Genomic DNA, 23,360 nt, shown 5'->3' on the forward strand with positions numbered 1-23,360 from the left:
ACTATGGTCTGTCTATAGTACTTATTCAGCATTACCTGACACCTTTGGGTCTCAATGAAACCATTACCTCTTATAACGTATATATATATATATATATATATATATATATATACTCTCAGAGTGGTTGGCGTTAGGAAGGGCATCCAGCTGTAGAAACCCTGCCAGATTAAGACTGGAGCCTGGTGCAGCCATCTGGTTTGCCAGCCTTCAGTCAAAATCGTCCAACCCATGCTAGCATGGAAAGCAGACGTTAAACGATGATGATGATGATGATGATATATATATAATGTATATACATGACATATGTATACATAATATACTGTATATATTTGATATATATAATATACAGACATATATTTATATAACATATATATATATATATAGAGAGAGAGAGAGAGAGAGAGAGAGAGAGAGAGAGAGAGACAGACAGACAGAGACAGAAAGACATGATGCATGTATATGAACTTCCAATGTATAAAATCAGCATGGAGGATTTTTTCATATTTTTTTCTTACTTTTTGAATATTGTTCTGAAAATCAGTATTCATTTCATTGTTTTGTATAAGCACTGAGAAATTTCATAAAGTTAAATTATAATTATTGTATGAATACATTATATCATACAATAATTACCCATAGTGGTAAAGTATGCTTACAAAGTTACCGTTCACGTGACAGACAACACTCTAGTACTATCATATAATTAATCATCATCATCATCATCGTTTAACGTCCGCTTTCCATGCTAGCATGGGTTGGATGATTTGACTGAGGTCTGGTGAACCAGATGGCTGCACCAGACTCCAATCTGATCTGGCAGAGTTTCTACAGCTGGATGCCCTTCCTAACGCCAACCACACCAAGAGCGTAGTGGGTGCTTTTACATGCCACTGGCACGAGGGCCAGCTAAGTGGTACTGGCAGCAGCAACACTCAAATGGTGCTTTTTATGTGCCACTTGCACAGGAGCAAGTCCAGCAGCACTGGCAATGACCTCGCTCAAATGTTTTTTCGAGTGCCACCAGCACAAGTGCCAGTAAGGCGACACAGGGAATGATCACACTCAAATGGTGCTTTTTAGATGTCATCGGCATGGAGGCCAGCTTGTTGCTCTGGCAATGATCACGCTCATATGGTACTCTTAGTGCTCCACAAGCACAGATGCCAGTCATCGAATTTGATTTTGATTTCGATTTCACTTGCCTCAACAGGTCTTTGCAAGCAGAGGTTAGTGTCCAATGAAGGAAAGGTATGCATAAGTGGGCTGGTTACGCCCCTGGCATAGGCCACAAGGTTATGGTCTCACTTGAGCTTGCCGAGTCTTTTCATGCACAGCATATTTCCAAAGGTCCTGGTCACTAGTCATTGCCTCGGTGAGGCCCAATGTTCAAAGGTCATGCTTCACCACCTCATCCCAGGTCTTCCTGGATCTACCTCTCCCACAGGTTCCCTCAACTGCTAGGGTGTGGCACTTTTTTCATACAGCTATCCACATCCATTCTCGCCACATGGCCATACCAGCGCAGTCATCTCTCTTGCACACCACATCTGATACTTCTTAGGTCCAACTTTTCTTTTCTTTTTTTAACTAATATTAGTGAAAATTCCAATCATAACTCAAAGTAAGTTTTCTTTGTATACTCATTTAGATTTTTCTGTTTTCAAAATGCTTGTTTTTATATCTATTACAGGCCTAAACATTCAGTTTGATGAACTACTGATGTTTCAGTTTAACTACGGCATTGAACTCTCCGAATCTATGCTTTTCCTTCTAGGAAATCCAAAGGTTGAACACAAATTTCTAATTTTGTCAACATCTTTAACATTTGTATTTCTATAATTTTTTCAAATTGTGTATTCCATAATGAGCTAACTTGTTTCTGAACCATTACATTATTATGATTATACAAATAAATATATCATATAATTTCCATTACGTATTATTCTCATGATGCAACCCATTGGTTTTTTTTTAGTTTATAAATTATTATAAAATGCTATGTATTTTAGCATTCTATGTAAAGGTATGCATAATTCTAATTATTTAAGCTAGTTGCAAATTATCTAATTTAATCTAAGGTGATGATGAAAACAATGATGATGATGAAGAAAAAAACATTTTTAATGTATTCATATCAATTGATATGAGTAGAGTAAAAATTATTATGAGGGATATTCAATCCTACATAATATGAAGAATATACAAGATGTCCGTAAATTATCTTCGCAACTTCAACAATTTATTGAATCTATTTATTACATGCAAGCAATGGAGCCCACATAAACACATTCTCATATTTCTAATAAAACAGAATTTATTTGTCTGTTTTCCGATAAACTCTGCTGAGTAATTCTTATTTTTAATTTTTTTCTGAATCTTTCAAATTGTAATTTATGGATACTCTGTATCATATCAGGTTCAGAAATAATACTCTGATTCAGTCAACTCTGGATTTAGAAAAAGAAAGGTCCAAGGCTACTTTATTTTTGAGTATTTTCCCAAAAGAGCCTAAGACAGTATAAAAAATATTGAACACCTTGACCAATGAACACCTAGATTCTGAAGTCCTAAATTTCAACCCACCAAACCTATAGGTAAATCCTACACTAGATACAGTGTCAAAATTCCAGCTGATCTGTGATTTTCTAATGGCAAATAACAGTGAATTCCATATTTAGATTACAAAATTTCAATTCATATTTTTCTATAATAGTCACAAAAGTGGATCACTTTAAAGATGATTGAAGTAATACAAAACTTTATAAACAATATATTGACATATTCCTTTATTTTTCAGGTTAACTTTATACTCCAAAATGCATCTAACCCTGAAGAAATGATGTGTTCAGAATATGGACTATTGACGTCATGGGCTATGTCTCCAGATATACCAGTTGAAAGCCTAGAGGCTATATTTTGTAAATCAAATTTCACACGTCTGCTTTTGAAACTTTCTTCTTTTGCAGAAGTTTATATGATGGTAATTTTCTTCAGTCTTTATATTTACAAATTATATATGAGATATACAGATGAGCTCCAACTGCCCAATAGCATGGTTCATTATGAAGTGTGTAAACTGATCATACCTCTGATCATACCTCTCATGCCTTAATGCCAGTGTACTGATACCACTTTAGTGGAATTAAGTGTTTGACATTCTCATCAGCGATATTATTCACTCAAAATTCTGTGAGCAACTGTCCTAGAACTTCATGACTACTGGTGTTCCAAATCTCTGTGATTGTAGTTACTCTATCAAGCTAGAGTGAAGCCAATCATTGCATTACTTGTTATAGTTTGGGTTAATTCTTCCAGTTTTAACAATATCCTGATGATTAAAATATTTTGATACAGGAGTCTCTTTTGCAAGAAACCTCTTATAATCATAAAATAGACATGACCTCAGTGGAATTTTGATCAATCTGCAATATGTAAACTAAACCAGTTAATTGTCCTTTACAACACAAAAAAATGTTGATATAGTAGTAAGTTTTCTCTCATAATTTTGAAATTGAAACATTTAATTAACAGATGACACACCTGCCTGTCAAAGGATTGAAGTTCAGATGTCATCCAGATCTTATCCTTAGAACTGAGCAGAGATTCTTGAGTGACAAACTTGCTACAAATAGATATGATTTGAGATGGAAAAATTAGTGCTACATACAGTTAACTAACAAACATTTGATTAATTTGCAGTGCTCTGGTGCTTAAGTACATCCTTCCTAAATATATATTCATTCTCTATGTTAATGATGTTCAATCATAACAGTCATTTCTATCCACATACATTAAAAGGGTGCCTGTAGTTGGTTGCTTGACCAGATAGAAATAGCAGCCAAATCTTCCTCAGATCATTACCCTTTGTGTAAAAAAAAAGTTACATTAGGTGGGTATGGCCTATGCCTGAATAAAAGACTAGATGTCCACTGTTAGTATGCTTTGATCACTGGTCTGCTCAGTCAGACTGACAAAATCAATAATCAGTATCAACTGTTATGTCGTTACTCGAGTGCTAAACATTATGTGACAGGTAACTTTGAAAGAATACTTATACAACCATGAGTGCAGTTAGGAAATATGGTATACGTATAATAACTAAAATTTGACATCAGGGTAGTGAGCTGGCAGAAACATTTGCAAATGTGTCGGAACAATTGTTGTGATTAACAATAAATTCTCATATATTTTATCTTCCTGTCTTTCATTTACCATATATATATATATATATATATATATATATATATATGCATTATATATATATATATACATACATATATATATATGCATGCATGCATGCATGCATACATACATACATACATACATACATACATACATACATACATACATACATACTGTTATAATGTAATTGTTAAGTACAATAGATAAGAACCAGACAACAGTAAAAAATTGTAAGGAACTGAAGTAACAAATCTCTTTACGAACCAACAATCAATATTCCTTGTGAACTAACCAACCAACACCTTCCGACTTCACTGTAAACTATCACAAACTTCACTTGACTCCGAACTCTGAACCTTTTAACTCACTCGTATCATTACGATTTATACTTTATTCAGACCAGTCTATCTTTCACAAGGGGGCACCATAACTCTCATCACAGCACATGTATACATACATGACAACTTTATGGAGTTAACACTGAAGATATTACCCACATCATAAGCAGTTATCCAAAAATGTCATCATGGTATTATCTACCAATGGGACACGATGTTGTAGCTGGAACACACTATAATAAAATCCGTTAAAAGGATAACCCTGAGGACAAAGAAATATGAACCCACAGCATGGTAGAAGCCATAGCCACTCAAAATAAAAAGGAGTATTGGTGGAATGTCCTAGTGAATGGAGTACTAGTGGAATGTCCTCAATAAAATGTAAACACAACAGACCTGATGCAATGATTTGCAGTAGAGAAGAGAAACTGTGCACAGTTGTGGAAATCAGCTGCCCAGCAGATGCTAACATAAAGCTGAAGATCAGTGTAAAAAAAGAATACCTATGCTGAACTACTAAGAAATCTGCAGTTACTCTATCCAGATTACAAGTTCACATTTATACCTCTGTTTATTGGGGCCCTGGGATATGTAATACACTGCCTAAATACCAATCTTGAGAAATTAGGCTTCTCAAAACCAGAAACTAGAAAGCTAATTCGAAGACTACAGATCCAATTTATTACTGGAACTGTAAAAATCTGTAAAACTTTCCAGAAGTTTATCCTTTAAGTATATATGAGTATGTTTAAGCATGCAACTATATGCATGAGAATACATATATAAAGCAAAACATACAAATCTGCACACACACACACACCACACACACACACACACACACACACACATCCCTAAAACCAAGCAAACAAAAATACCCTGTTTTTGATGTTGAAATTCCAGTGAAGGAACCTTGGATCTAGGTTTGAAACTGGTTCTTTCTCTTTTGGAAAGGAACCTTGAAATAAAATTGAACAATGGCAAACATACATACATACATACATACATACATACATACATACATACATACATACATACATACAAGCATGCATGCATGCATACATACATACATACATACATACATACATACATACATACATACATGCATACAAGCATGCATGCATACATGCATACATACATACACACATACATACATACATAAATACATACATACATACATACAAGCATGCATTCATACATGCATGCATACATACATACATACATACATACATACATACATACATACATACATACATACATACATACATACATACATACATACATACATACATATATACATACATACATATTCTTAAGTTCAACAGAAATGCTATTTTTCTTATCCAAATTCCAGCAACGTACCTTTCTTTCTTTTTCAGAAATAAGCATACACACTTAGCATAGCTATTTTTTATTAGTTGCAAATTAATCAATTATTAATATTGATAAATTGTTAACATTAAACTCCAGATTAGCATCATTAGCAAAATAATGCCCATAAAAATGTATTCAAACAGGATTTAATGTTTATATTTTACAGTTTGACAATATTATGCAATCAAGTACACCAGTTAAATTGGATTGGAATGATTTTGTGGCAGATTTGAAAGGATTTTTTAAAGTTGCATCAGATTTCATAGAAGCAAGTAATAAAATGATGATGTCAGGTCCTCATTCATATGTAGAGAAATTAATGACTATGTTGTATGAGGAAATAGGTAAATTACATAGTGGAAACCATCAAGCAGAAATGTAAGCCAATGTCTATTTTAACCCTTTTGTTATGATATTTCTACTAAAATTCACTTTTTTTCTCAGTTTATTTTTAAAATAATGAACTATTTAGTAACATAGCAATCATTATTAAGCTGATGTTCAGATCATAATTTAACATAAAATTTTGATAGAATGTTTTAATTTAGAGATCATTTTAAATCAGGAAATGAGTATTATAGAACCAGGGACTGTCTTGAATGGCATGACATCAGAAGGAATTTTATCTCTCATTCACTAATAATGCCCTCTGTATATCCTACACCTTTAACTCTAGCAAGCTTCAAGTTTCTATCATATTTCCAGCTCATGTTCTCATTTTTTTTAATACCACTACTTATCATCTACACCAGTCTGTTCTTTATTTAATAGATCTAATGTTCATTGCTAACATTAGCAATCCTCTCTAGGTGTTCTCTAATAAGTTAGTTGAAATAATAAATAATACTCTGATACTCACCCTCAGACCAGAGTGAGCAGACTTCTAAGACAGCCTTTGACAGTGGATCTAAGCAATGATTCTCATCTGGAATGGACATAATGAATAGGATGTAGAACAGTTTATTCCATGTCAAGCTGACCTCTACTTGTAGTGATTGTCTTACTCAGCTACAAAGTTTTCTTTAACTTAAGTGAAATATAATATTCAGAATAAGTGAAATATAGTGGTGTGTCAGAAATAATAGAACACCAGACTAAAAAGCTTTATATATTTTCTTATGTATTTTAGTTACATCTAAGTTCTAAACATAAATAATGGTGTAGAGATGAAGGGATTGTTAAGATTTGAACACTTGCTTGTCATTTGAACTGTGTATCTTTGCATTTGGATGCCCTTCCTACCTCACATCATACAACCTTGAAATAAAAAGTGAAAGACTGTTAGGAAAACTGGGGAAACAAAATTGTCTGTGGACAACAGTGTAATTTGAACTTATGACTCATGTTGTTGATAGTCTAAACCAGATGTTCTCAACCACTTTTTACCTATGGACCCATTTGATTATTATTTTATTCTGGTGGACCTCCATAGCCATTCGATGTTTAAAACCTAGTTTCATAGAAACTTCTTTCAAAATTTCATCTTTTTCACACTTTAAATTGTGTAAGTTGAACTTTGTAAAATGTCCGAAAAAGAAACCTAGCTGTTTTTTGTAATCATCATCATCATCATCGTCGTTTAGCGTCCGTTTTCCATGCTAGCATGGGTTGGACGGTTCTACAGGGGTCTGTGAAGCCAGAAGGCTTCATCAGGCCCAGTCAAATCTGGCAGTGTTTCTACGGCTGGATGCCCTTCCTAACGCCAACCACTCCGTGAGTGTAGTGGGTGCTTTTTACGTGCCACCCGCACAGGTGCCAGACAGAGCTGGCAAACGGCCACGAACGGATGGTGCTTTTTATGTGCCACCGGCACAAGGGCCAGGTGAGGCTGGCAACGGACACGAAACGGGGCGGTGCTGGCAACGGTCACGAAACGGAAGGTTCTCTTACATGCCACCGGCACTGGTAACACATCTGCAATTTCCATTGATCAATTTCCCTAAAACAAAATCTTTTCAGGGGTTCTTAAAATACTGTTGTGGATCCTCAATTTACTATTTTCTTGTGTGGACCCCAAAAACTTTATATGGACCCTTAGGGATGATATGGACCCAGCCTTATATCTCATGCATTCGGAAATATAATTTTTCAATATAGGCCTCTTGTATTTTCATTATTATATAAAATGTAAGTGTAAATTGTATTTATTATTACAATCTTCCTAGGATTATTGATGCTGCAACAAAGGTTGCTTTATACGCACAGAACAGTCCTCTTGTTTCATCCAGAGTGAAAGAACAGTTGAAACTAAATCTGATTATTTTTGACATTTATTTGGATGTTGTTCTAGAATCTGCTATGCAAAAAGGTATTATTTTTAATTTATTCTCCATTTCCTCCTCCTCCTTTTCCCTTTTCTTTTTCTCCTCCTCATTCTTCTTCCCAGTTGAGCATTAGGGCCAATGTAATTGACTTACCCCTCCCCCAAACTTGCTGGCCTTGTGCTAAAATTCGAAACCAATTATTGTCTGACTAGTCCTGTCCCTTGCACTTTCCATTTGAACCAGAATATATTTCATTTGAATGATCCAATTGTACTCTTAAGTGGAGTGGTTGAGAAGGTTGTGGGCTTACAGCAGCCAAAATGTTGTAACCATAACAATCAAAATGAAGACAAACATTTAAATCTGTCAACAAATAACAAACATTGTAGTTCACATCCAAAAGAAGTTAACTCAATTCATTGGCAAGCCTTCACTCATAATATGCAACAAACACTACCTAATACGCTATGTCTTCTCTCTTTATTTCTTCTACCACAGCAGTTATGGTTGTTTGGTTTTCTGAATCTCCAACGTCCCTGCTAAACTTGATTTTTCTGCTTCTTCTGTCAGTATCCCAACTATCTTACAAAATCCATTACTAAATACCTGATTCTTTACTCCCAGAACAAAACACACATGCACACACATATACACACACACACACACACACATATATACACACACACACACACACACACATATACACACATACACATATACATACATATACATGCACATACACACACACATACACACACACACATACACACTCTTTCTCTCTCTTCCACTCTTTCTCTCTCACAACATCACATTGGCCTTATGAATTAGAGTAAGACTGGAAAGGCTATAAACACTCTCTTGAACTAAATAATAATAAAATAATTCACTTTGTCATATTTTGGGATGGTCATGCTTTTCTTTATTTTTCTTGCCAAATAAACACATGCATCATATATTTGTTCTTCACTTGCTTATTATTGTTCTTATTTTATCTAATGTCCATTAGATAAATCTTTTGTCACGCATCTGTGACCTCTTCAGCGACTCTTCCATCCTACATTTCCCCCTCTGGTCCTGTCTTGTCCTAGGTGAAAGATTTCCAGACAATGGACACAGGATAAAATAAGAACAATAATAAATGAGTGAAGAAGAAATATATAGTGTGGGTGTTTATTTAGCAAGAAAAAATGACCATCCCAAAATATAACAATATCTGTTTCAACACATGATTTCACATCAGGAATTTTGCAAAACAAATTCATAAGCATAATTTAGTTTCATTCTTCTCTATTTCTTTCAAATATCTCTAAGATTTAACATTGCTAAAAACACCATTTCCTCCTCCTCATCATCATCATCATTGTTGTCCTTGTCATCATCATTAGCAGCAGCACCAGCAATCTGGATGTCCTTATCAATATCATTGTCATCATCATTAAAATCACTATCGTCTTGTTTACCATTATCATTATTTTTAACACTTGTATTTTTTTAATACATATTTGTTCTGTTTATAGATGTTATAAACACATATATTCAAAATTTCTATAGATGAGAATATATTGTAATTTAAGTAATCTAAATTAAAGAACTACTGCAAGACTCTTCAATTCTACTCATTTTTTGATTTCAGGAGACCCAAATGGCATTTCAAATATGTTTGCTGTGGCAATCAGTCAATTAACACCATTTTATGAAGGCATGCTTAAGATACTGAGTTATTCCATTAATTATTACCCTCATAAAGTAAGTTGATTTTTTTTTAAGTTCTTAATAATGTAGAGGATATGGCAGAAAATTGGTTCAGTTATTAGAGCATTAGATAAAATGTTTGTGGTATTTATTCTACATTCCGAGTTCAAATCCTACCAATGTCAATTTTGTCTTTCATTCTTTGAGTTTCATAAAATGAAATAAATACCAAACATATGCTGAGGTCAATTCTCTTTCATGTTTTCTTTCTATAATCTCTCTATCCTTCTGAGAGGAATCAGTTATATCAGATTTGGAGAGAGTATGGAATCTAATAATTCATTCATGTGGTAAACTGTCAAAGACTTGTTGGTAGTCCAATCACACTGAAGCCACATTTCTGTAGTTCTTTATAGTCCTTTCTTGTATCATTCTATTAACCCTTTAGCATTCAGATTACTCTGTCAAATGTAATGCTTATTTATTCACATTGTTTTGAATTATCCACACATTATCTTGTAGCTTCAAGATTTCAGTGATGTGTTTGTATATTTTTAGAATGACATTGCTGAGTAGGTGTGAGAGATTGGTTCTGGCCAGATTTAATATAAAATAGGTAGAATATTTTGACCAGATATGGCTAAACGCTAATGGGTCAATTAGTATATACTCATTACATCCCCACGCATTCTTTTTTCTCAGCTTGTTGAGGAGTTATGATATTGTTGGTGGTACATTATTTCTGGCACTCAGAGGTACTCAGGATATATCTTATACATGATGTTTTTGCAAGCTATTGGATGATAATTTTTAGCTTCAGTTATTTGGCGATTTGGTAAGACAAGAATGGTAATGGCTGTTGACAGCTATTTAGATACATTTAATGTGCCCTTGATACTCTTCTTATGCAGTGTTGTTAAATCTTGCAAACAAAAGTTGAGATTTTTGAACAAATATCTGTAATAAAATCTGGACCTGAAGGTTTCCACTTTAATAATGTTTTTTGGACTGCTCCAAGTATTGCAAAATAGATTACGTAAAGTTTTCGATCAACATGCTTACAGTATTACTGTTCTAATCCATCTATCCATTCATTTCTTTCCCATACTTTCACCTTGTTTTTACAGATAGTGTGTTGTTTTTGTTAAAACTACAATAGAATTATTTAGGATCTCTAACAAACAATCTATTCCATGTTTTCTCTTTATACTCTGCAGATTTATATGTTAATATCTCAGCTATAGCTGTTAGTTCTTGTTTAAGGTTTTAATTTGTTAGTTCCTAGTGTATTTTTTAACTGTTTCAGATGCTTTGTGATTTTATTGATAGTGTTATATCTATGATCATCTAGTAGTTAATTCTTTGAAGGAACAGAATTTTATTTTCAAAATTGTGAGCCCAGTCCAACTCCAGGTACTTACTTCTGTCTTTATAGAGCAGCTCCATCTCCTTGTGACAGGCATGCAATGTTATTGCTGACTCCTGTATCAAGAAATTCCATCTCACATGTGGGTTCTGATTCAATAGACATTAGACATTTTCCCACTGATCCATATACTACTCCCAGTTTTCTTTTTTTTTTTTTTTGGTGGGGATGCTTCTTTCATGGATTCCCATGCCTCTCTGTTACCATTCAATTCTGTTATTATGAATTTTAATCAGGAGCTTGATTCATAGTGAATTTTTCATTAGCTGATTACACAGCAATGGATGCCACCCCTATGGATGCATTGCTGTTACTTGATAGAGCCTGGTGAACCTGGCCATTGATCTTCTAGGATTTCTGTGCCCAGCATCAGTTGAACTCTTCTGCTCGCTCTTCACAATCTGCCATGCTATAGTCACATGACTTCACCATAATTTAGAAAGTTTTTTTTAATGCTTGTTTGAAACAACCTGTCTTTAAATTTAATGTTTTGAACCAGCCACAGCATATCTTTCCAAACCACTTTTAGAGAATTAAAAAAGATTTCAATATTCTTCTGTTTGTTGGTGAAAATTATCATTTGACTGATTTTGTTCTTGAGCAAGCTGACTATTTTTGTGACTATAGTTAGGTGTTGCCACTGATTTTGTCCTTGTTGTATTTGTATATTCTGCAATGATCTTGTGTGAGAGAAGCAAACTGATTGTTACTATTGTCCAACTGCACATTGTTGCCAACATCGATGTTATTCTTCTTGGATACTGCTTTTTTTTATGAAGTTACCATGCTTTTAATATAATGATTTAGCTATGTGTATTAAGATTGTTAATGGTGCCCTTTGCTTGTTCACTTCAATGTTTTGTACTTAAGTTTAACTCTGGTTGTTTGACATTACACAGAGTCATTTAGTTTTTACATAAATCCAAAGGATATAGGCTTTAACCATACCTATATTTCATATGATTGTTTATTAAGTTCATAATTCTAATGTATGTTCTAGGTATAGTCACAATTAGGACAAAGGAGACTGAAGTGTTTAGCCATAAAGATTTTTCTGTCTATTCATTTTCTATTTATACTTAATAGTAAATGAGACAATTTTGTTCATTACAAGATCCAATGAATTGTTTCACTTCTACAATTGCATAAAAGAAGCTATGACTGAGTAATGCGTGATATTTTTTAGAAGCATTGCGCATTTAGTTTGTTTATGTACCTATGTACATTACTGTGTTGATGCTTACGCAGAAATGTTTGATTGAACTCTTACCTATTCTTTTTTGCATGTATGTTTGTACAAGTTCTGATCAATAAGTATCCGGACTGTTACCTTAGTAATGAAGCTAAAACACACAGAGTGATGCTGTATGGCACAGACTGACCTTAAACTCTGCTGTGCATGTGCACTAAGTTTTAATGTTCTAGCTCACTTCCACTAATTACAGCAGTGTTTGGAATAAATGTGTGTAGTGTGTGATCGTCGCATTGACCATGACAGAGAAAGTTGCCAGGGCAATACCTGCTCAGAGGCCTACACAAAGATGCAGAAAGTGTATGGAGAGGAGTGTATGAGCTGCATACAAATGTGTGAGTGGTTCAGACATTTCCAAGATAGCCAAACAAAAATGTCAATATCGACAAACATTCTGGGAGACCTGCAACCAGCAGAACTGAGGAAAACGTTGCAGATGTGCATGCAGCTGTGAGGGGAAATCTTCGAATCGCCATCTGTGAGTTATTAGAAAATACACAGATTAGTTATGGTTCAGTTTAGTCCATTATCACTGCAGATTTGAGTATGAGACACATGTCTGCCATGTTTGTGCCAAAACTGCTTTCAGCTGACCAAAAAGACACTCCAGTTTCAGTTGCACAAGATCTCCTTGATTGTATCAAGAATGATGAAAACCTTTTGTAAACATTGCATAGGCTTCTGAACAGGTATTGTCAAGCTTTTAACAAAATTTGATGCAAATTCTCTACTCAACTTCCTCTGTCGTGGTCATTGTGATGATCACACATTACACCCCTTCCTTTCAAGCACTGCTGTAAACAGCGGAAGTAAGCTAGAATGCATGCACAACAGAGTTCAAGGTCAATCTGTACCAAGTAGCTATACTCTGAGTGCTTTAGCTTCGTTACTATGGCAACAATCCGGATACTTATTAATCAGATCATGTATACATATGTACATGTATATATTGCCTCAAATATCTTCCTGTCTAAACCATGCTAACATAGAAAGACAGACTTTAAATGAAGGAAGAAATGAAAAAAAGATGTGTGTGTGTATATCTGTGTGGCATGTGTGTGCATATATATGTGCATGTGTGTGCATGTGTGTGTGTATGCTTGTTTCCGTATATCTTTGCAATGACAAGGCTTAGGCTACAGTGATGCTTTCTTATGCCCCATACAAACAGTATATCTCACAGATTGTCAGTTTGACAATATGCAAAGACCAATGATAAGCAAGTAGGTTTGGTGTCATGCAAGGTATCTAGCCATAGAGCACTGTCTCGATATGTCTCATCAAATCCAGACCAGTATAGGAAAAACAAGAAGAAAAACAAAGATGATGGTGGTGATGATGAAGACAAAGGATGGTGGTAGTGGTGGTGGTGGTGGTCGTGGCAGCAGTTGTAGTGGTGTTTGTTTGCTGATATTTCAGCTGCATATCAGCCACATCAATCTTGTTTGTCTGGGAAATTCTTCAATGGTCATTGGTACCAATTTTTTTTCTAAGATATTTTAATTTTATTTTCAAAACAGAAGTTGCTATGTTGCTATTTTCAAATTCTCTAATTAATCAAATCTTTTAAAAATTTCGTTCTAAATATATGTGGAAGTTCTTTAGTTTAATTTATCAATTTATATTTCCACAGGTTCTTGCAAACCTACTTGAGATTAATGGGCGACGAATATGTGAGGATTTAAAAATCTCCAATATCCTATTGTTTCCACCTGATTTCAATCAATCAACAATTACTTCTTATGAAAATGCTTTCTGCAATCTTAATTGGACAGTAGTTGCTGAAAAGCTCTCTGTATACCCCAAATTAGAAAAACTATCTATGGCTGTATGTATTTAACTATTTATTTTACATATTTTATATTTTTCTAAATTGATATTTATGTAGCTTATATTTGTCTTTGTTATTTTTTGTGTATGTTATTGTTATTGCACTTGCTGCTGTCAATGATGATGTTTTTGTTTTGTAGCAAAATAAACTTTCTTTCTAAGCAGAACTAGAGTGTGGAATTAACTAATCAAATGGACACATCATCCTTGATATTGAAATATTCAGATATATGATGTCCAGTGTGCTGGTTGAGGCAAACTTCAGCCTTTTCCAGGTTATATTACCTCTATTTGTAACCCTACCTGAGTTGTGATCTATCTTAGGGTGCCAAAATCCAAAGTATTAGAAAGGACAATATTTTATTGCTCCTTAACCTTCCAATACCTGGCATAATCAAGACAGCCAAATCACCTCATGCCAAATGTTTTTTTCTGATACATGAGTCAAATTTTTCAGACCAAAATCTATACCACAAAAAGAGAGGTCAGTTTATATACCATGATAACTTTGGAGAACCAAAAATTTCATGTGAAATGCTGCAGGACTTGGAAAGATAGTGATGATGTTTGAATGTTTTCACATGTTTACACAATATAATATGTTGACTTGTATGCTGGAAAATAAGGTACAAATGAATGCTGATCTTCAGGACTTTATTCGATGAGGATATGATAACCTAGTTTCTTCCAACAGGATAAAACTAAATCAGAACAATAGATCTAGAAGTCATGTACTTCACTTCATTAGTCATGAACAACACACAGAACCTTTAATATTGCTGTAAATGATAAACATCATCTTTACTGATGATCAGTTAGCTTGGCTTCACAAATATAACACCATTAAATAACAAAGGTTATGATCACTAATACTTCACCCCAATCAGCTGTAGCTATACACATAGCTTGAGCAATCTATACTGGAACACTATACTGAACACCCAAGTGCACGTGTGCATGCATACACACACACACACACACACACACGCACACGCACACGCACACATATATATTAAACGGGTAAAATCCCCTTCAGTCATGAATGACCACAGGATTGTACCTAGAAAGTTATGCTCCAAAGCACAAATCCGGGCAAAGTTGTTTATGGGAGACCAGTAGTCGCCCATATACCAGACCCCACTCCACACCACCGATGTTACCCAAGAAAAAGGCAAAGGCTGATACAGCATGGCACCAGTGATGTCACAACTTATTTCTGCAGCTGAGTGAACTGGAGCAATGTAAAATAAAGTGTTTTGTTCAAGAAGACAACACACAGCCTGGTCTAGAAATTGAACTCACTATCTCAGGACTGTGAGTTCAACACTCTAACCATTAAGCCATGTGCCTTTACACACACGCACACACACACACACACCCATGTATATGAGGTCTGATCAATAAGTATCCGGACTGTTGCCATAGTAATGAAGCTAAAAATGCAGAGTAAAGCTGTTTCACAAAGATTGACCTTGAACTATACTGTGCATATTCACTAAGTTTTAACGTTCTAACTCACTTATGCGGTTTACAGCAATGCTTGGAAGGAATGGGTGTAGTATGTGATCATCGTATTGACTGTGACAGAGAAAGTTGAGCTGAGAATCTGCATCAAATTTTACCAAAAGCTTGGTGATAACTTCTCAGAAGTCTGCTCAAAGTTGCAGAAAGTGTATGGAGAGGAGTGTATGAGCCACACACAAGTGTATGAGTGGTTCAGACATTACGAAGAAGGCTGAAAAAATGTCAATAATGACAAACGTTCTGGAAGATCTGCTGCCAGCAGAACAGGAAAACATTGCAGATGTGCATGCAACTGTGAAGGGAAATCTTCGAATCACCATCTATGAGTTATCAGAAGATGCATAGTTATGGTTCATTTTAGTCCATTATCACTGCAGATTTGGGTATGAGACACATGTCTGCCATGTTTGTGCCAAAATTGCTTTCAGCTGACCAAAGGGACACTCTGGTTTCAGTTGCACAAGATCTCCTTGATTGTGTCGAGAATGATGAAAACTTTTTAAAAACTTTGCATGGGCTTCTGAACAGGTATTGTCAAGCTTTTAACAAAATTTGATGCAGATTCTCTACTCAACTTTCTCTGTCATGATCAATATGACGATCAGATGCTACACTCCTTACTTCCAAACACTGCTGTAAACAGCAGAAGTAAGCTAGAATGTTAAAACTTAGTGTGCATGCACGACATAATTCAAGGTCAATCTGCACCAAACAGCTTCACTTTGCATGCTTTAGCTTCGTTACTATGGCAACAGTCCGGATACTTATTGATCGGACTACGTATGTGTGTGTATGTGTGTGCATGTATGTATGTATGTATGTTTGTATGTATGTATGTATGTATGTATGTATGTATGTATGTATGTATGTATGTATGTATGTATGCATGACAGTCTTCTTTCAGATTCACTCACAAGCCTTTGGTTGGCCTGGAGTTAGAGCAAAAGGCACTTGCCCAAGGTGCCATGCTTTGGGTCTGGACCTGGAACCATATGATTGGGAAGCAAACCTTTTACCACACAGCTATGCCTGGGCCTATATTTACTATGTTAAACAAATATTTTAGCTATATTTCTTGGCTACAGTCTAATGACTGAGGCCAGTAATAAACAATAAAAGAATATGTTGTACCATGTACTAAATTTATCCATTTCCCTTATATTTGGTATGACCACAGATACAGAAAGAGAACAATCTGTGCATCCCACATTGCAAACTGTGCACCCCACAATGCTAATTGTGCATCCTATATGGATAAACATGCAATCCACATTGCTAACTGTGCATAGCACATTGCTGATTCTGCATCACACATGGATAAATGTGCAATCCATGTTGCTAACTGTGTGTACCACATTGCTAATTGTGCATCCTACATGGATAATTGTGCAATCTACATTGTTAACTGTGTATACCACATTGCTAATTTTGCATTCCACATGACAAAATATGCAATCCAAGTTACTAACTGTACATACCACATTGCTAATTGGGCATTCCATGTGGATAAATATGCAATCTACATTGCTAACTGTGCATGCTACATTGTGCAACCCATATTGCTGTCTGTACATCTCACATTCCTAACTGTGCATCCCACATCCATGCATCCACATGGCAAACTGAACAGCCAATGTTGCTAATTGTGCAACCTGTGTTGCAAGTTGTGCAGACATGTATTGCTATTGTGCAACCTGTGTTGCTAACTATGCAGGCACATTGCTAACTGTGCACCTCACATTGCTCACTGTGAATCCCATATTGCTAACCACACAGCAGAATTCATATGTCTAAGTTTGAAGAGATTATTCAAAAGAATCTGAGTCCACAGTCCCATACATTCTGTGTGCTCACTTTATTGTTTCATAATTTGTTTTTCTACGTTCAATTCCAGATATCAAGTCTATATGGAAAAACTACTCCACAATTAAATCTGGATGTGACTGAATTATCCATGAAAGCTAAGGAATACATCAAATTACCACCCCAAGCTGGGGGAATACAGAATATCAAAGACTTTGTACAAATATACCATAAGATATTTTTTGAGCTGACAGGAAATTTAACACACATGAATATTAGTAATATTGGGAAAGATGACAGGTAAACTTATAAATTTATTTTTTATTTTACAATATTGCTTTCAAATTTTGGCACAAGGCCAACAATTCAAGGGTAAGGTATGTCAATTGCATAGATTCCAGTATTCAACTGGTAATTTTTATTCTACAATGTATTGGTCTGTGATCAGCCACCAAACATAATCACTATCCTCATAATTATCGTTTTATGTCTGCTTTCCCTGTGGGCATGAGTTAGATGAGTTGACACATTTATGTTGGTTGTTACTTGGAGTCACTATTCTTCTGGTTCTTCAGATGGAGTACACCTTATCACTTGTATGTTTCTGTTTGTTGACATTCTAAACTTAGATGCCAGGCTTAAATCTACCTTCTTTACAATATGTACTATGTACATATTTTGGTCCTTGTGCCTAGAGTAGAAAAGAATATGTACTATGTACATTTTATTATGGTACCAGTATAGGAGAGGTTGTCATGTCCTTGATGAGAGTAAAGAGTCCTCTCAACCTGACTCTTTACATAGTGCTAAGTGCATTTTATCATGGCACCAGCACTAGAGAGGTTGCCATATCGTCTACAGGACTAAAAGGAATTCTCAAGCCCCAATTTCTGCTTTCTTGCCAACCACTTTATGAAGAGGCCTGGGTGGATTTATACACTCCGAGAGTGTAGTGGGTGCTTTTTACGTGCCACCAGCATGGGGGCCAGTCAGGTGGTACTGGCTTAAATCTTTTTACACGTGCCACCGGCACAGGTGCCAATAAAGCGACGTTAGTAACGATCATGCTCGAATGGTGTCCTTTTACGGGCCACGGGTATGGAAGCCAGTTGGCTACTCTGGCAATGATCATGCTCAGATGGTGCTCTTGGCACCCTACTAGTACATGCACAAGTGTCAGTAAGGCGACGCTGGTAATGATCATACTCGAATGATGCCCTTTTAAGTGCCACTGGCATGGAAGCCGGTTAGCCGCTCTGTCAACGATCATGCTCGTATGGTGCTCTTCGCACCCCACTAGCACGGATGCCAGTCATTGAATTTGATTTTGATTTTGATTTTGATTTCACTTGCCTCAACAAGTCTTTGCAAGCAGAGTTTAGTGACCAAAGAAGGAAAAGGTACGCATAAGCGGGCTGGTTACGCTCCTGGCATAGGCCACAGGTTATGGTTTCATTTGGCTTGCTGGGTCTTCTCAACCACAGCATATTTCCAAAAGTCTCAAGCGCTAGTCATAACCTTGGTGAGGCCTAAAGTTCGAAGGTCGTGCTTCACCACCTCGTCCCAGGTCTTCCTGGGTCTACCTCTTCCACAGGTTCCATCAACTGCTAGGGTGTGGCACTTTTTCACACAGCTATCCTCATCCATTCTTGCCACATGACCATACCAGTACAGTCGTCTCTCTTGCATACCACATCTAATGCTTCTTAGGTCCAACTTTTCTCTCAAGGTACTTACACTCTGTTGAGTATGCACACTGACATTACACATCCATCAGATCATACTGGCTTCATTCTTTGTGAGCTTACACATGTCCTCAGCAGTCACAGCCCATGTTTCACTGCTGTGTAGCATGGCTGTTCGTACACATGCATCATACAGTTTACCTTTTACTCTGAGTAAGAGACCCTTTGTCACCACGATGGGTAAATTGCCACCATTTTATATTTTTAATTTCATGCATGTGCATTGTTTGTTTTTGATTTTGTCAACTACACTGTATAGTAGGGTCAGTTGGACAGTCGGTGAGCAAAACAGTACCATGACGCAATTCATTCTGCTAAAAATTTGGAAATGACGTGTTGTACCACTTGGCATTCATGCTGGAAGCTCCAGTATGAACATGTCAGAATGCTGGATGTCAATCTCAGTCCCCAAAGCATGTACTGAGAGTGATAAAAATCAAACATTCAGTCAACATCATAGTGTTTGGAGATATCACTAGTGATGGTGATGCTATGTCTCCATTCATCATCCCACATAGCTTCAGACTCAACATGGAGGCCTTCATCAAGTGCCTGGAGGAGATAGTGCTGCCCTGGGTCAAGAGGGTAGATGCCGTAAGTCCCTATGTCTGGCAACAGGACTCTGCCCCATGCCACACTAGCAGGAGAACCCAGTTATGGCTGTGAGACAATCTCTGCAACCACATTACCCCTAACATCTGGCCACCTAAGACTGCAAACCCTTTGATTATTATGTGGAGAGTGCAAAGCTCCTTGTAACACCAAAGATGAACTGAAGGCAAGGATTATGGCAGCATTTATCAACTTAAACAAGAAGACTGCCCAAAAGAGCTGCAGGAGATTCTGAAGTCGTCTGAAGGCCATGGTTGAAGCCAATAGCAGTTTTATTGAATAAATTTACTCTTTAGTATTCCAAGATATTATGTAATTTTAGTAAAAATGAGATGTCAGTGTTATTTTCATTTCTATATAATTTAGACGACAATTCATTGGCCACACCCTTTGTGCATATTTATATATATTACTAATACAGGATGAAGTTTTTTTTACATGCTTGCAATGGGTTAGGCAGAATCTGTTGAGACAGATTTATTTAAGGCTGGATGTACTTCATGTTGCCAATCCTAACCAATGCAATATATATCAGTGTGGGAGGGAGGGGTTGTGTGTGTGTACAATAGAATACAAACCAAGCTTTGCAAAATATGTACTGGGGCCAATTCATTCAATCAAGACCCTTCAAAGTGGTGCCCAGGCATGGCCACAAACCGATGATTGAAACAAGTAAAAGATAAAAGACAGAATATGTTTTTAAACTAAACATGTTAATTCCTATGCTAGTATATTTTGTATATAAATATTTATAAATATGCACATACATATATTATATTTACAGCATACCATACAGTGTATATTTCTAAAAACTAAAAAGAAATAACTTCAAGAAATACAGAATATTCTGAAAGCATTTATCTTGACCATTTTTTCTTTCTTTTTTGCATTTTTTTTTGTTTCTTTTTCACAGTGTTGCAGATTTGGTATCAATGATGTGGAAACTTTTGTACAATAACACAAATATACTTCCTGGAGAAAATACAAAAAATATGCAAATATTATTTGCTGTGATTGATTTTATTGATCTAAATATCAATAATATGCAAGGTAATCTAATTAAACATGTTGTTTCAATATTAGGTTGTCAAGTATGAAATTTGTAGTAAGGTATATGGTAAATTTTGACGGCTGTTCATTTTGCACCATTATTATATTTTGACAATCTTTATTTTTTATTAGAAAGCTGACGCATATATTTCTTTGTTTTAACTCATTTTGCACTTTATAAAGTATTTATAAATAGTTTTTTGCTGCTATTTTTGTCTAGAGATAGATAAGTCGGAAATCCGTACAGTTTTTAAATATGAGTTCTTTCTTGGAAATACAGCATCACAGACAGCTCAGAATATTAATGGAGTATTTCATTGTAATGCAATTACACAGCAGACAGTATCAAATTGGTTTGCAAAATTTCGTTCTGGTCACTTTGACCTCACAAATGAGCAACACAGTCGACCAGAAACAAAGGTGGATAATGACAAACTGAAAGCCACCGTCGAGTCAGATCCATCTCAAAGTGGCCATGAATTATTGTTGTTGTTTGGTGCTAGCAAGCAAACAACATTGACTCACCTAGTTCAAATCAGTAAAGTGAATAAGTTGGATAAGTGGGTTCCACATGAACTCAATGAAAATCAGAAACAGCAACATTTGGAAGCCTGCATTATGCTACTTTCTCACCGCAAAAATGAATAATTTTTTAATTGAATTGTAATGTGATGAGAAATGGATCCAATACAACAACCATAAATGTTCAGCACAATGGTTGGACAAAGACGAGCCACCAAAACACAGTCCAAAAAATAAAATTCATCAAAAGAAGCTGATGGTATGTTTGGTGGTCTGGTGCTGGTATGATCCATTATGATTTCCTTAAACCTGGCTTATTAATCATGGCCGAAGTATACTGCAGCCAACTGGACCAAATGATGCAGAAACTTACAAAAAAAACAGCCTAAATTAATCAACAGACCCACTCCTAATTTATTGCAAGACAATGCCAAACCACACATCGTAAAAATGACATTGACAAAACTACAGAAGTTGAAATTCTCCATCATCCACTATACTCACCTGATCTTGCCTCCACTGACTACCACTTCTTCCAAAATTTGGATAACTTTTTGATAGGAAAAACATTTAATTCCAATGATGCTTTAAAACAGGCTTTCCAAGATTTTATTGATTCTAGATTGCCAGGCTTTTACAGTTCCAGGCTGGACAAGCTACTGCTGAAATGGCAAAAGTGTATTGACAATATGGGTGCATGCTTTGATAAATAAAACTATTCTTTGTATTTATAAACCATTAGCGAACTTTCTTCCTTTTCTACAAATTTCATACTTGACAACCTAATAAAAATTAGTATCTGAGCACATATGTGTACCTATAAATTATTCTTGCTTTTCATTTTTAATCTCCACTGCCCTTATTACTGATTTCATTGGGGTAAGATTAAAGGTTAGGGTAAGTCTATATACCTTAACTTCTAGAAGTATTAAGCTTGTTCGTCTTTTTTTGTTAAGAACATTAATTCTTATCAAATTTCTTTATTTACATTGTTTTGAATTAATCATGCATTATCTTGTTGCTTTGAGATTTCAATGTGATTGTTTATATTTAGAATATCATTGTAAAGTAGGTGTGAGAGGCTGGATCAGGCTAGTTTGAACATAAAATAGGTAGAATATTTGGAACAGATATACCATATTTGAAAAAAATGAACTCATTTGATAATATAGACCTAAATACACTAAACATGAATAAAAGGTGAGCTTCCTACTGCTAAGTTTCTTTTGATTAGTGGTCTGTTCAGTCATCATAGTATATCTGGAAACATTTATAAACTGAAGATATATTCCTAAAAGAAAAAAAGTGTCATAGTACAACAGATTATAATATAGGATTTAGGGATAAAAAAAGAAAACACAGATAGGTTGTAAAATATTGGAACAAATAAATGGCATTCTTGTCACTTATGATGACAAGGGTTCCAGTTGAGCCTGCTTATGAAATTAACATGCAAATGGTTGAGTATTCCACAGACATGTGTACCCTTAATATAGTCCTCAAGAAGATTCAGCATGACACAGAATGTGACAAGGCTGGCTCTTTGAGATACAGGTACAACTCATTTTTGCCAGCTAAGTGGACTGGAGCAATGTGAAATAAAGTGTCTCGCTCAAGGATACAATGCATTGCTGGGAACTCATGACTTTATGATCGTGAGCCAAATACCCTAAATACTAAGCCACAGGCCTTCACAAATGTTGAAATTAATAAAACATGCCTTAAAATACTCCTGAAAGGACCGAGACA

At 35.5% G+C, this 23,360-nt stretch overlaps 1 protein-coding gene across 2 annotated transcripts in view; it reads left to right on the plus strand.

The window, feature by feature from the left end:
* LOC115214454 overlaps positions 1-23,360 on the plus strand; it is a 365,440-nt gene that overhangs the window by 146,012 nt on the left and 196,068 nt on the right. For both annotated transcript variants that reach the window (XM_029783667.2, XM_029783655.2), the window contains exons 17-24: positions 1,691-1,785; positions 2,798-2,980; positions 6,058-6,269; positions 8,057-8,199; positions 9,789-9,901; positions 14,159-14,353; positions 17,774-17,982; positions 20,953-21,089. In XM_029783667.2, coding sequence (XP_029639527.1) covers positions 1,691-1,785; positions 2,798-2,980; positions 6,058-6,269; positions 8,057-8,199; positions 9,789-9,901; positions 14,159-14,353; positions 17,774-17,982; positions 20,953-21,089 — 1,287 coding nt within the window. The remainder of the gene's footprint in view (positions 1-1,690; positions 1,786-2,797; positions 2,981-6,057; positions 6,270-8,056; positions 8,200-9,788; positions 9,902-14,158; positions 14,354-17,773; positions 17,983-20,952; positions 21,090-23,360) is intronic.

The sequence above is a fragment of the Octopus sinensis genome, linkage group LG1 (genome assembly GCF_006345805.1).
Source record: "Octopus sinensis linkage group LG1, ASM634580v1, whole genome shotgun sequence".
In the NCBI taxonomy this organism is placed as follows: Eukaryota; Metazoa; Mollusca; class Cephalopoda; order Octopoda; family Octopodidae; genus Octopus; species Octopus sinensis.